Raw genomic sequence first — 13,740 nt, forward strand, 5'->3', positions numbered from 1 at the left:
AATTCATCCATGGAATTAAGTCAAAGCTAATAGGTAGGTAGATATCTCTCTAGAATGTATACTTTCTGAAGGCCATCGTCAGTGTTTGCAGAAAAGCCTCCGTGATTTCTATTTCAACAAACCGTGGCCCCACTGGCACGTGATTTTAAACTACAGAGGGAGACGTCGGTCGTCATGAACCGTAGGCAACGTTGCACGTCCAGCGGCTCATGATTTCATCGTGCAGATGGGCACGACGATGACCAGGATGACTGTGCACGTCGCTGCAGCGATCAGAGCAGCGATCTTGCAGACCTTGGCTCGTCTGAACTCGGCTTCTTTCCTTTTCAGTAATGAGTCGTAGCCTGGGGTATAAATATCTTCCATCCAGTATTCTAAGTTGTTTGGGTTTAAAGATTCTTGAGTCTAAAAGTGAAGAGAAGATGTTAGAAATATGGTGAATACGTGCAACAGGTTCAACACGTTCCCACAATCATCACCCCTGAAGCATCTCAGGGCTGTCTGCAGCTTGCAGGGGAGATGACCGAGGAGCCCAACGCTGCCCACCAGCCCCTCCTGAGGTGGACCACCAAGGACTCGGGCTCCCGCACATCCCAGATTGTACCTGCCCCTCTCCTACTACAAAGGTCATGATGGGGGACTTCCCTGGTGGCGCAGTGGATAAGACTCTGTGCTCCCAATGCAGGGGACCAAGGTTCGATCCCTGGTCAGGGAACTAGATCCCATATGCATGCCACAACTAAGAGTTTGTATGCCACAACTAAGGAGCCCATGTGCTGCAACTAAGGAGCCCGCCTGCCACAACTAACACTCAGTGCAACTAAATAAATAAATATTTTAGAAAAAAACAGGTCACAATGGTCTTGACACAGGAAAACCCAGGGATTTCCTGGGAGCAAGCAAAATAGGGCCGAGAAACCAGACTCTACGCCTCAAGGGCGTACGGCCAAGAACAGGCTGGCCCTGCTGCATGGGAAGCAGGGAGAGTCGCTGAAAAATATTCTCCACTAACGGTCCCTAAGAACAGAGGTGCCTAAAGCAAGGCTATTGTACTACTCTGATTTGGTTCCCAGTTCTTCAGTAAAGCCTCACTGAACAATCAAAGGCACCTCCCAGATAAGCAGGTCAAACAAAACATAAAAATATTTCCATTTCAAACATCTGTCAGGCCACTGCTCACAGGCCAGGTCTACAGACCAGGGGCAGGCCACCCCCAGGCCAGGTGCAGGGTCCCCAGTGGGAGAGACCCCCACCCACTGCCATTTTTCTCCCAGCCTCCCTGAGATTAGTGCCTGTCTGCAGGAGAAGTATTATATTTAACCTGTTATCACCCAGGAATCCCATTCCCCGTGGATGGCTATAATCTATTTCCATAAAGAAAGGCAGTGTGTTCTCATCTCACGGCAAACATTTAATAATGTGACTGTCACATAAAAGCAGCAACACATTGCAATTCCAAGTGAAGTCGTCTAAATCTTTGAAACACAAGCAAAATATCCATTTTGAAGATTTTCTCAGATTGTTTAATGCTCATAAAGGTGGGCATGTTACAAATCACACACACACACACACACACACACACACACGCACTATGTACTATGTTATTGGAATATTGATTCTTCTAACCCCTATTAGTCATTCTCCACCTGTCCTTTCAGAACCATTCTCTGTTCTTTTCTGTCTTGCTCTGTGCCCCCAGGAGACCAGCCAATATGGACACATCCCAGGTGGATTCAGTCAGTGGGGCACAGTTCCCCCTGCTCCCTCCCTGATGGGCCACAGTTCTATCAGGTACCTGCTCTCACAGCTGTGGGTCTTGGTGGGTTTCAGAAACAGCTCCCTTTCCTTGGCCTTCAGATCCAAGGGCAGCAACAGCCTCTCCCTCATGCTGGTCCCTGGGCGCTTCATGGGCTCTAAACCCTGCCTACACCTCCGCCAAGAGTCCCCTCCTTCCCGCTCGCATCACCCGTGAGTATGCCATCTGCTTCCTGCTGGGATGCGGACGACCCACCTGCCGTGGACTCCTCTGGCTGCTTTATTGCTCTCCTGTTTTGTTTTGGTTTTGTTTTGGTTTTTGGCCATGCGGCGCGCAGGATCTTAGTTCCCTGACCAGGGATAGAACCCGGGCCCCCTGCATTGGGAGCACGGAGTCTTACCCACTGGACCGCCAGGGAAGTCCCTGCTCTCCTGTTTCTAATGGCCTTCCAGTACAGGGGCCGGCAGACTCCAGCCCAGGCGCCAGATACAGCCCAGCACCTGCCTTCGTACAGCCTACCAGTTAAGAACGGTCCTCACATTTTTAAATCATTGAAAAAAAATAAAAGGAAAACAATAGTCAGCGGTATGTGAAAATCATATGAAATCAAATCTCCGTGTCCCAAAATAATATTTTGTCGAAACACAGTCATATCCAGTCATTTACAAGTTGCCCACGGCTGCTCGAGACAATTATTGGCAGAGTTGAGCAGTTGTGATGGAGACTGTAAGGCCTGCAGGGTCTTAAAGCAGTTACTCTCTGGCCCTTTAGAGAAGAGTGTGCCAATATTCTAGAATATTCTGTACAACGTTGCATAATGAAAAGAGAATGGGACTTCGGGGTCCCTGAAATCCTCCCAGGTCCCCTTCCTCACGGAGGCACAATGTTCAAAGACTTTTCCAATTATTCATGTTATCTGGAAGGGCGGGGAGGAGTGGTAGGCAATGCTGGCCATTGCGAGGACCCACACCATGAGAAACAGGACATGCTCCATGATGGAAGAGTCCTTAAAACGCAGGATTGTCTGTTCAGACTTTGCAAGAAGCTCCTACTCCAGCACTTCCGCTAAGTCCCAGGAGCCACGGTCTCCCTGAGTTGCCCAGGGCACTTCTGCTACTGCCCAGCTCCGGCTGTTAGGACAAGTGTCCTTATGCTTGGGCTGCAGCTCTTTCCCCAACACAGCTCTGTCCTCCATGGGCACTTGGGATCGGTCTGTTTCCCTGGGTACCCTAGAGGGGAGCCAGGGAGCCAGGTGGGCATGTTAAGCTGGGGACTGGTCTGCAGGGCTGGGCGGGTTTGGGTGGAAGGCTGAAGGGGCAGCTCTCCCTGCTCTGACACTTTGGAGACAGGCTCTGACCAGGGAGGCTGAAACACCACCTCTTCTTCCCAGTATTCCCAAGGCGGGCCAAGGAGTAAGCAGTGTATAAACGACACGTCAGATTTTGTCTTGTTCCTTCCAGCTCAGACAGAGGGAAACTGGCTTCCTTTCATAGGTAGCTATGCTTTAGGGGCTGGGATTCATCCTGTGAAGTCTATTATTTTTAATTACTTTTTCCAATAACCGCAAGCTCTCGTGCCACCCAGTGGGACACAGGGGGCATCCTCGGTTGTTAATTACTCCCGCTGAGCGCTGGAAATGGAAACGGGGCCTGTACCTTTGCTGCACCCTCAAGTGGCCATAGATGGCAAATTTACATCTTGACGCCATGGGGCCCCAAGAAGATGGTTCAGATGCGGAAGCTGCCCTAAGACAGTACCTGGGTCTCTGCAAAGCGATGAAAACAAGTAAGGTGGTGCCTTTCTGCCTTCAATGAGCTCCTGATACCTGTTCTGTTTTGCTGCAAACACCCTCGAAAGGCTATCGAACTCTTTCCTGTCTTATATTTTTGTGAGACTAGATACACTATCCTTTGCATTTTTAAGTGATGTCACCTAAAGTTCTCAAACTAAAGATCTTTTAGTTTTTATAATTTTGCCTTTACGCTTCCTAAAAATTGGCACTTTAAAATTGCATGTATCTGTAGGAGCAAAATCTCCCAGACTCTGCCTCCCAAACTTTAAAAAGATGTTCCTCAGTCTATGACTCATCCAATTAACCTGCTCCTGTCAAGGTCATCCCATGATACTGGTGAAACATTGATTATTCCACCAGGTGAGCCATTCACACCTCTGGGCCTTTTGTGACTCGCCTGCAGCTCGTGGCATCCTAATAACCCACAGGTTGCGGTGTGGTAGCCACAGCAGAGCACTGGGACCCTCCTTCAGGAGAAGCAAATCCTATCTAGACTGCTTGCCAGCAAGATGGTGACAGGAGAGGACGTGGCCTGAAGGGTCAAGTGGCGTGCAGCTGGCATGGGGACAAAACATGCAGGAGGTGACAGGGGCCAGGAGTACCTCTGAGGCGGCCCTGATATCACCACCCACTTGACTCTCAAGATCTGGCCAGAGATGTCCCTTCCCATAACTGCTGTCATTTAGGGCCCAACATAAACAAACGTCACTGCAGTCATTTGTGTGACATGAAGCTCTACTATACTGTCATCAACAGAAAAATGACATGGTGGAAAGGCAACATAGGAGGAAGTACAGGAGTCTTATTGCCAGATAGTCCATTATGAATTTAGACTTGTCAGACCTGCAGCAAGTTCTTGTGCTTCTCGGGGCCTCGAGTTCCTCATTTATAAACTTGAGATGAACATCATCACTCCCGCCTGCAGGCCACTGTGCCTTGCGTGAGAGACCGTGATTAAAAAGTCCCATACGGGCTTCCCTGGTGGCGCAGTGGTTGGGAGTCTGCCTGCCGATGCAGGGGACACGGGTTCGTGCCCCGCTCCGGGAAGATCCCACACGCCGCGGAGAGGCTGGGCCCGTGAGCCATGGCCGCGTAGCCTGTGCATCTGGAGCCTGTGCTCCGCAACGGGAGAGGCCACAGCAGTGAGAGGCCCGCGTACCGCAAAAAAAAAAAAAAAAAAAAAAAGTCCCATACAGAGTGGATCAATTTCAGCATCATTTCAACAGCGCCAAAATGCCTTTTCGGTGCCTTCTTAATGCCAGGTACTTTAAATACATTATTTTCGTTTCTGACAGTGACTCTGAAAGTTAGATATTATTATGGACATTTAACAGGTGAGGGAACCAAAGCTCAAACAGGTGAACATTCCAGGCCACACAGCAAAGGAGCCTGGCTTAGAACCCACACACTGTGGGAAAACACATTTCTTTTCTCGCCACTGCACTGCACCTCCTGCAGCCCTCCTGGCTTTAGGGAGAGGCCATTTCAGGGGAGACCCTGCCGTACCACCACCCCCCCCACTGGCATCTCTCCAACTGCCCTTTAAGTGGTGTGGACCTGCCGGGACCCGTACGTGAGTGGTGGCGTTGGGATGATAGCCTCGCCGCCCACCAAGATAGCTGGCAGGTGGGGACAGGGTACTTCCTGTGCTCCCGAGGTGATGCGGACACACAGAGAGACGCAGTATGGATGGAACCAGGTGGAACTGCCCACCACGATAGAAGTGGCCAACACCCAGCCCTGCCTGTGGTTGAACAGAAAGCATGCCCTCCAGCCCAACTGTATTCACAGAGCTTCCGGGGACGGTGCTTACCTGGGACTGCTCCGTATGGAAACATAATCCATAGCTCGGCTCCCACAATTATGCTTTTATCCCACGTGCTACATGGGGAAGGAGAAATCAGCTTGTGTTTCATTAAACAGTTGGGCTGAGGTCTTGTGAGCAAATACGAGAATCTGCACTTGGTATGGAGTCTTAAACGTATCGTTAGCAAATCGGATGGCCAAAGTCGATCAATCAATCAAGCAAGCATTCCCACTGCTACACGTTTACGAAGCAATAAGCGAAATAGCAATCTCCTTGCGAACAATCTCTGCTCTACGATGTTATGCAGGTTCCGAATTCCACGGTGGGGACCCAGGGAGCTGAAGGTGAGGGAGCGGGCCGGTTAGGGCATCCGCTATCCATTCCTGCATCCGCCAGGGTGTGGCTGGGCTCCCCCCACCCGGGGCAGTGAGAGGCTCACCTGCAGGTCCAGGGCTGTCAGCTTGCCCTTCTCGCCCACGTTGCGAGCATACTCCTCGATGGTCCAGGAAGGCTGGCCCCGCTTCACCTCCGCCAGCTCCGTCAGCCGCATGTCTGTGTACAGAGGGTTGTTCTTCATGTGGGCCTTGAGGGAGGCGGGGTAGGGGTGGGGGCTGAACACCTGCTCCACCAGGAAGCCGTCTTTGGGCTGCTTGGGCAGTCGGTGCTGCGGGGGGATGTCATACTGCCTGTCTGCCTGCAGAGGGGCACAGAGGAGTCCAGAGAGCGACACAGATGCCGTCAGAGAGCCCACAGTGCCAGTGGGCAGACACCAGCTTTTCACCACCGGGCTCTGCCCGGGTAGCAACATGCAGTTATTCACGAGCAAATAAAAAGAATATCTGGACTGGGGGACATTTACTAGGAAAAGCTTATGACATTGATAATACTCAAACGACCCAACATTTCTATGCCAGGAAGAGATGATTTTATCTAACCCTCATACCATGACTACTATCATTAACACGCATTGTTCAGCTAAGGAAATGGAGCCCAGAAAGACTCAGTAATTTACCCCAAGGTGCACAGCTGCCAACGGGAGGAGCTGGCATTTAAATCTATCATCTGGCTTCAGAGAAGCTTTGCTTAACTACTGCATAGTATTTCCCCCCCCCCTTTTTTTTTTTCCTTTTTTTGTCGCACCACGCGGCATGCGGGATCTTAGTTCCCCGACCAGGGACCGAACCTGCGTCCCCTGCAAAGGAAGCGCAGAGTCTTAATCCCTGGACTGCCAGGGAAGTCACTGCCCCCTCTTTCTCTTACCAATTTCTACCTGGCACTGAGGAGTAAAAGATATGGGGTCCTTCCCCCTAGGAGCTGGCTGAAACCACTGATGCCACACTGCGTCTCTGGATGGAAGAAGCCAAGCCAGAAAGCACGTGGTGGGAGCCTCTAGTGATTTTCAGAGACCTCTGCGTGGCCTTCAAGACAAGGGAACAGTGTGGACCACAGTTTGGAGGCAGGAAGGTGCCCAACACAGCTGCCATCACTTACGTTCTCAGTCCTTGAGGCCCTCCGATCTCCACATAGATGTCACGTCCTCCAGAAGTACTCCCTGACCAAGACCGGGTCAGCGCCCATCTACGTGACCCCTTCAGACTGTGTACAGAGCCCGCGGCCAGCACTGTCCCACTGAACTGTAACTGCCTGTTTGTCTGTCTGTCTCCTCCACCGGACTGTGAGTTCCCCGAAGGCAGGGCACAATAGTGAGCACCTTTTATTTATTTATTTTTTTGCGGTACGCGGGCCTCTCACTGTTGTGGCCTCTCCCGTCGCGGAGCGCAGGCTCCGGACGCGCAGGCTCAGCGGCCATGGCTCACGGGCCCAGCCGCTCCGCGGCATGTGGGATCTTCCCGGACCGGGGCACGAACCCGCGTCCCCTGCATCGGCAGGCGGACCCTCAACCACTGCGCCACCAGGGAAGCCCAGTGAGCACCTTTTAATCGCCCGCTCAGCAAAATCATACCACCAAGGAGAAGGCACTCCGATCTTTTTAAAGGGATGGATCCCAACATCATGGAGTTGTGCACATGAAACAGAGAGCCAGAAGAGCCGTGGGTGTGAGCAGCAGACAAAGAAAAAGGAAAAATAAGCACATGAGTGAGGGGCGGCGTGGGTGAGCAAGCGGTGGGGGATGGGCTCAGGTGCCAGGAAAGGGAGAGTTTATGTGTGGGCAGCTGATGAGATAACGTGTGTGAGTGGGAGGGCGCGTATCCTACCCGTGGACGGGGACCAGAAGCACGCTCCCAGCGGCCCTTGCTCAAATACAGTATAACTCTGAGCCCTTCCAAACCATTAAGACCGCGGACGCTGCTACAGAGAGAGCAGGATAAACGTGGCCAGATCCAAATAAGGAAGTGAGGTGTCCTCTTCTTTTCTAGCTCACCAAACCCAAGTATCTTCTAAAAGGTGTCACTGAGTTTATTCATTCAGCTCATCACCACTACCGAACACTCAGAGGGCTCCCACGGCATGCAGGGCCCGTGCCGAGCTGCGGGCAGGGCAGGTGCCAATAATAACAACAAGGCATCATAACTACAATGAACTGAGGGCTGACTGTGTGTGTCTCCTGCTGTGCTCGGGGCTGAACACGCGATACGCCACTTCAGCTTCTCGAGAACATCGGCAAGGCTATAACATTATAATCCCCGCCGCGGATGCGGAAACTCAGCTTAGAGAGGTTAAGGAACTGGCCCAATGTCACACAGCCAGGAAGTGGCAGAGCCAGGATTTGAATTTGTTCTCGCTTCTGAGATGGAAAGTTACCCGCTGCCCACGCTTGCCTCCCTGCTCCTACCATGGAGGCATTGGCGTTCTAACATGGCAGTCGGTGTGTATACCCAAGATACTTTTAAAATAAAGGTTGGTACCTACTCTGTCGGAACAAAGAGGATGAAAGGCAGGAGATCAGAGACCAGCAATAATCTTGGGAGGCTTTCAGAGGCTTACGAATGAAGAGGCCTTGAGGGGAGCTGGGTCTAGATCAGCACCGAGCAGGTGGACAGGACACTGTTTGTTTGTTTTTTTGATGTGGACCATTTTTAAACTCTTTATTGAATTTGTTACAACATTGCTTCTGTTTTATGTTTTGATTCTTTGGCCACGAGGCATGTGTGATCTTAGCTCCCCGACCAGGGATCAAGCCCACACCCCCTGCATTGGAAGGTGAAGTCTTAACCATTGGACCCCCAGGGAAGTCCCTGGACAGGAAACTCTCGATGGAGGAATCACGTGAGTGAAGGTTCGACAGTGGGATGGGGCCTGGCCATCTTAGATGCTTCATCAGTACTTGCTGAACGAGTGACTGAGTGCACGAGGGTGGCACTTTTGAGGAAAACCAGGCAGACGTATCAAGGTGGAGAAGGGCCCGGTCCAGGTGAACTGGAGCCCTCCTGTTGGGGAGAAGGACATGACATGCCCAGGGTTTGAGTGGCCGGGCTGAGTGGCTTGAAACTTCTTGCTGAGCAAAGGGGAGTCAAGGAGGAGTTGGGAACAGGAGGCACTGCACACCCCCGAGTGGAGCTTTAGGAAAGGAAGCATAGCAGTGGTGGATGGGATGAGATGGAAGTGGCGACAGAGGTGGGGGGGTGATGAGCGAGAGAGACCAGTTACAAATGTGCCCCCAAAGCCCAGGTGGGAGGTGGGAGGAGCCTGGACCTGGGGGAGGGAGGGTGGATTTAAGCGGAAAGAAACATCACAAAAGCTAAATCCACAGGGTCGAACAGCCCAACTGGATGTGAGAGAGCCAACGAGGGAAGTCAGAGGTGAGAGACGCCCCTTCAGTTTGGGGAATGGCTAGAACGGCGACCCCAGAATGGGTACAGGGAGAGGGAAGCCTGGCTTTGAAGGAACAGGAAATCTAGCTGGGACCTGCAGATTTCAGCCCACGGCAGACCTCTGGGGGAGCTGGCCTTCAGCAGTTTGAGATTTGGGAGCAAAGTTCAGAAGGGCCCCAGGGTTGGTCACCACCATGGCAGGCATCAGCCCAGGGATGGTGAGAGCCATACATCGGGAGGCAGAAATGAGGTCACAGAAGGAGGCCCGATGAAGACCGCTCACCCCAAACACCAGCAACTTTGAACTGCGCATTTCAAGCGATCCTTCTCAAGCTTATTTCTGGTGGTTTCTGGGGGCTTTGACATTTTATGGGTTGGACGCATGGCTAGTTCAGTTAAACTTGATATATCTACAGAAGTGTCAAACCACTGGAGCGCTCTAAATGGCCATTTTCAATGCTCCCTGAGACCCAGGGCTCCAGGAACCTGGCCAGACTTTAGCAGCTAATTGACACGACAGCAGCACCAGAGGAGAAGACCCACAGCTGGGCATCTCGTCAGAGCGTCGGCCCATAATACATTCTGATTTCTGTCCAACGCCACGTGTTGTAAGTGGCTACCGAAGAGAACAGTGGCCGGCACAGGTACCAGAGGTTCCTTTGGGATCAGAAAAAAATCACTTCTTATTTTACTCTCTTTCCCTGCTTTGGACCCTGAAAACTTCCTTAGGGCTCCATTTTCTAAGCTTGCCCTTCTTGGCATTCGAGGGACTCAGCCTCCTTCTCTGTATTCAATGTCTGCAGCCACACCTCTTCACTCCCTCTCTGATGACTGGTCCTCCGAGCCCTCACGAGGCCCCGTGGTCTGTCCACTGACCTTTGGAATCAGGGAAGGGAATTGAGATGAGCAACAAATTGAAATGGCATCACTTTGGCCAGAAAGGGTTCAATGTAACCTACTTAGAAGGAGGAACAGCGGCCACAAGTACTGCTGAAACAAATCATCCCTACTGCAGGGGACGAGAAGAAGAAAGAATGTGAGTATGTGTGTGTGTGCTCACTCCAGCACTGACAGAAAGATGTTGACTATAAAGGTGCAAAAACGCTCACGTTCCCATAAAACTGTGTAGGAAAAACCCTCAAAAGCAAAGAAAGACATCATAGTAAGAGTTGCCATCCTTGGGCGGTGGAACCGTGAATAATTTCCTTAATTTATCTTCTTTTCTTACGAATCATCTATTGATCTTAAAATGAAAAAAACTCAAACTTTTAAAAAGGAACACCACGCATGCCACAAAGTATGTGAAAGGGGCATAGGAGCTAGCTCGCTTTTAAGTCCTTCCCCTCCTTTGCTTTGCCTGCACCCTGCTCTTTCAGAAAGGACAGGAAGAAATCCCTGGTGATGCTTGTCTGCTCTGCCATGTTCCCCATTCTATGAAAATCAGGTCTCGAACCACCAGTCCAATATCTGAGCCATGCTTTCTCCCATCGGCAACACAGCAGCGTGCGCTCCTCCGGGCTGATGGACAATTTGGCGGGACCAACCACCAGGCTATGCTGTCCTCTCTGCTCTAACGTGGAAGGTCTGGAAGGATTACGAGCACAAGAAGGGCAGGCCTCTTTTTCATGTAATGTAAGCTTCCAGGCTTGGGAACAGACCAGGGCTATATAGTAAGGCTGCTGCCTAGTTACGCGAGCTTACATGCGCATTACCTCTTTAGATTTTCGATGCCAGTCCTTACTTTCCCCAGGGCCTCTGTCTTGCACATCCTCCTCTCCGACGCCCACGCGGTTGGTGTAAGTGATGGTGCGCCAGTCCCTGGGCGAATTGGAGATGCTGGCGATTTTGGACTCTGTGGCGCTGTTCTCCTCCGTCAGGGACCTGGAGGATGGCCTGGTGAAGAGGCTTTTTTTTAACGCCTTGACACGAAGGCTTTCGCTGTTGCTTCCGCTGGCGTCTGAGGAGCACCAGTCGGCCGAGTTCTCCAGTTTGGGCCCGTGGGAGCCATTGTGTGCACGGAACATCCGGGGAGATGCGCTCTCATCGGACGGAGCCTCGCTGGTCAAGGAATTCAGATCTATCTGCACACTCACCTTCTCGGGCTGCTGTATCTTCTGATCCAGCTTACTGAGCTTGCCCAGGACCTGGGAGATCTCCTCGCGGACACCCGACAGCGATTCGAGCTTCCGTTCAATTTCACCGATCCTGAGCACCAGTTTGCACACGCTGGTCTTCAACTCCTCTTCCGAGTGGTGGCTGTTTTCAGGCCGGTTGCCCTTTTCTCCTTTGCTGCTGGGGAGCCCGTTGGCGATTTTGGTTAGGTTGTGCTCCGGTGAACTGTCACAGTCCGACTTGTGAAGCTGGGACAAAGATCCTGTGCTGTTGTAGCAGGATGACTGTATCACGCCCGTCGAGCCACTGATGCTCATGTCATCAAGAAATCGGAAAATGTCACTGATATCATCACTGACAACTTCCGAGTCGTCATCTGACTGCTTCATGACGTGCCTGTCACTGTACTTGCCCTGCCCAGAGGCACACAAGTCTTTGCATTTCTTGGGCTCCAGGACGTGCTGCTCGGTCTGGGTGCCCACGCTACTGGTGTCTGAGCTGAGCTGCCTGCTGGTGCAGCTGATGCTCTTGTCTTTAAACTTTTTGACCGGTTCATGCTTCTCCAGGTCAACGGAGGACGAGATCTCTTTAGATTTGAGCCCGTTTGGCTTGGCCGCGTAGCCGACGGGGAGCATTGGCTGTTGCTCCTGCGGCATGAGGTAAGCTGGGCGCCTGTCTGGGGTTGGGAGGTTGGCGGTCTGGCTGCTGGGATTCGGATAGCGGAGCTTCTCCTCGGAGGGATTTCTATTGAAAAAGGACCGTTCAAAGTCAGGAACTTCTTCAGTGTTTAGGCTCCAGCTTTTGGCCGGCCAGGGGGTCTGCTTACCCGGCCTCCCGGGACAGCGCCTGGCCTCCTGGGTCCCCATCACTGGAGTGGGTCCAAAATACGTGGAGGCTTGAAGGTCATCTAAGCTCTCGTGCTTTGCCCGCCTTTTGTCAGGAACAGGGGAGTACTCGGGATTCAGGTACTGGCTGTTGTAGGGCATCTCAAAGCTGTGATTGGGGAAGGGTGTCTTGTGGGACTCCTTGCGGCCCTGGGGTTTCCCGTGCTCGCCCTCAGCCTTGTTAGCGGGGCTGGCCAACTCGGGGGACACAGTCATCAGGTTGTGAAACTCCTCTTTGAAGATGTTCCTTTTCTGGACGCAGGACTGGACCACGAAGGGCTCCTCATTAGAGATGAAAGTCTCCTTGATGCCCTGGGTGAGGGGCAGGGAGTCCTGATCGGACATGGACTCGCTCTCGATGTTCATGGGGAAATAGGTTCTCTGCATCTCGCAGGGCTGAGGGCTGGCCACCGAGTAGGGGGCCAGAGCCTGCAGCCTGTCCAGGGAAGCCGCCCGGTTTTTCACATCTTTGCTGACCCCCAGCAGGAAGTTGGGCTCGGAGGCAGGTACAAACTGCGGGCAGTCCTTGCAGTCCATCTTGCGGCATTTGGAAGACTGGCGGGTGGGGTAGCCCCGGCTGAAAGGCTGGTCGCTCAGCTCGCAGCTGAGGGACTCACACTGGGCTGCGGTGCAGAGTTCCGTGTCCGAGCGGCCCAAGTCAAAGGCCGCCTCCTTCTTGCGCATCTTCTGCCGGCCGCTGGGGAGCTTCTCCTTGGCTGTAGCCCCGTTCATCTGGATGAGGTTGAATATCGTCACGATATCTGCCGCCACCATGATCTTCTTCGATTGCTGGTTGTTCACGGTGCATTTCATCTTGTCTTTGAATAACGTGGCTGGAAAATTGGGATCGAGACAAGCCGTGTAGAAGAGGACGCTTCTCAGTTTGGAGAGCTGGGACAGATCAAAACGGGCGCACAGGGATTTGCACAGGTCCTGGTAGGAAACGGTATTTTGCTTGCTGTCCAGTTCCTCCAAGATTTTCACCAAGAAGAGGGAAGTTTCCTGATTGGTCTCCATCATTTAGAATTTCAAAGCCTCGCTGATGACACTGAAACTTCGAGTCAGCTCTACGGGGTGACAATATTGAAAAAGAGAAGCGGGGGAGAAAGGATTATAAACACCAGTGGAGTTTTAAGTTAAGCTGGTTATGAACCACATAAAGAAATGAAAGGAAAAACTTTTTAAGGTTTAAAAAATGTCATAAGTGCTTTAAAAATATTTATAATATACTCTGTAATTCGCTTCCCAGTAATCTACCTAAAGAAATTATTGACTATGATTTTGCATAAAGATGTTCATTATGTATATGTACAACTGATTCGCTTTGCTGTACACCTGAAACTAACCCAACATTGTAAATCAACTATACTCCAACAAAAGTTTTTTTTAAAATAGTTACAATTATAAAAAAGTGATGTTCATTACAATGGCATTTATAATAGTGAAAAAATAAAACATCTTAAATATCCAAATATTAGGGGAACGCATAAATAAAACGGGTTGCCATATACGATGATTTCTTACAAACATTAAAATTATATTAGGGCTTCCCTGGTGGCGCAGTGGCTGAGAGTCCGCCTGCCGATGCAGGGGACACGGGTTCGTGCCCCGGTCTG

The 13,740-nt window shown here is 51.5% G+C and overlaps 1 protein-coding gene across 1 annotated transcript; it reads right to left on the bottom strand.

Annotated features, from left to right (window-relative positions):
• Positions 1-207: 207 nt before the first annotated feature.
• On the bottom strand, positions 208-13,144 carry MINAR1 (membrane integral NOTCH2 associated receptor 1; the record flags this gene model as incomplete). Its single annotated transcript, XM_082833718.1, has 3 exons — positions 208-405; positions 5,795-6,049; positions 10,841-13,144. The coding sequence occupies 3 exons, from the start codon at positions 13,142-13,144 to the stop codon at positions 208-210; spliced, it is 2,757 nt and encodes a 918-aa protein (XP_082689844.1).
• Positions 13,145-13,740: the final 596 nt, after the last annotated feature.

Source organism: Leucopleurus acutus, assembly GCF_964270905.1.
Source record: "Leucopleurus acutus genome assembly, chromosome: 1".
Taxonomy (NCBI): domain Eukaryota; kingdom Metazoa; phylum Chordata; class Mammalia; order Artiodactyla; family Delphinidae; genus Leucopleurus; species Leucopleurus acutus.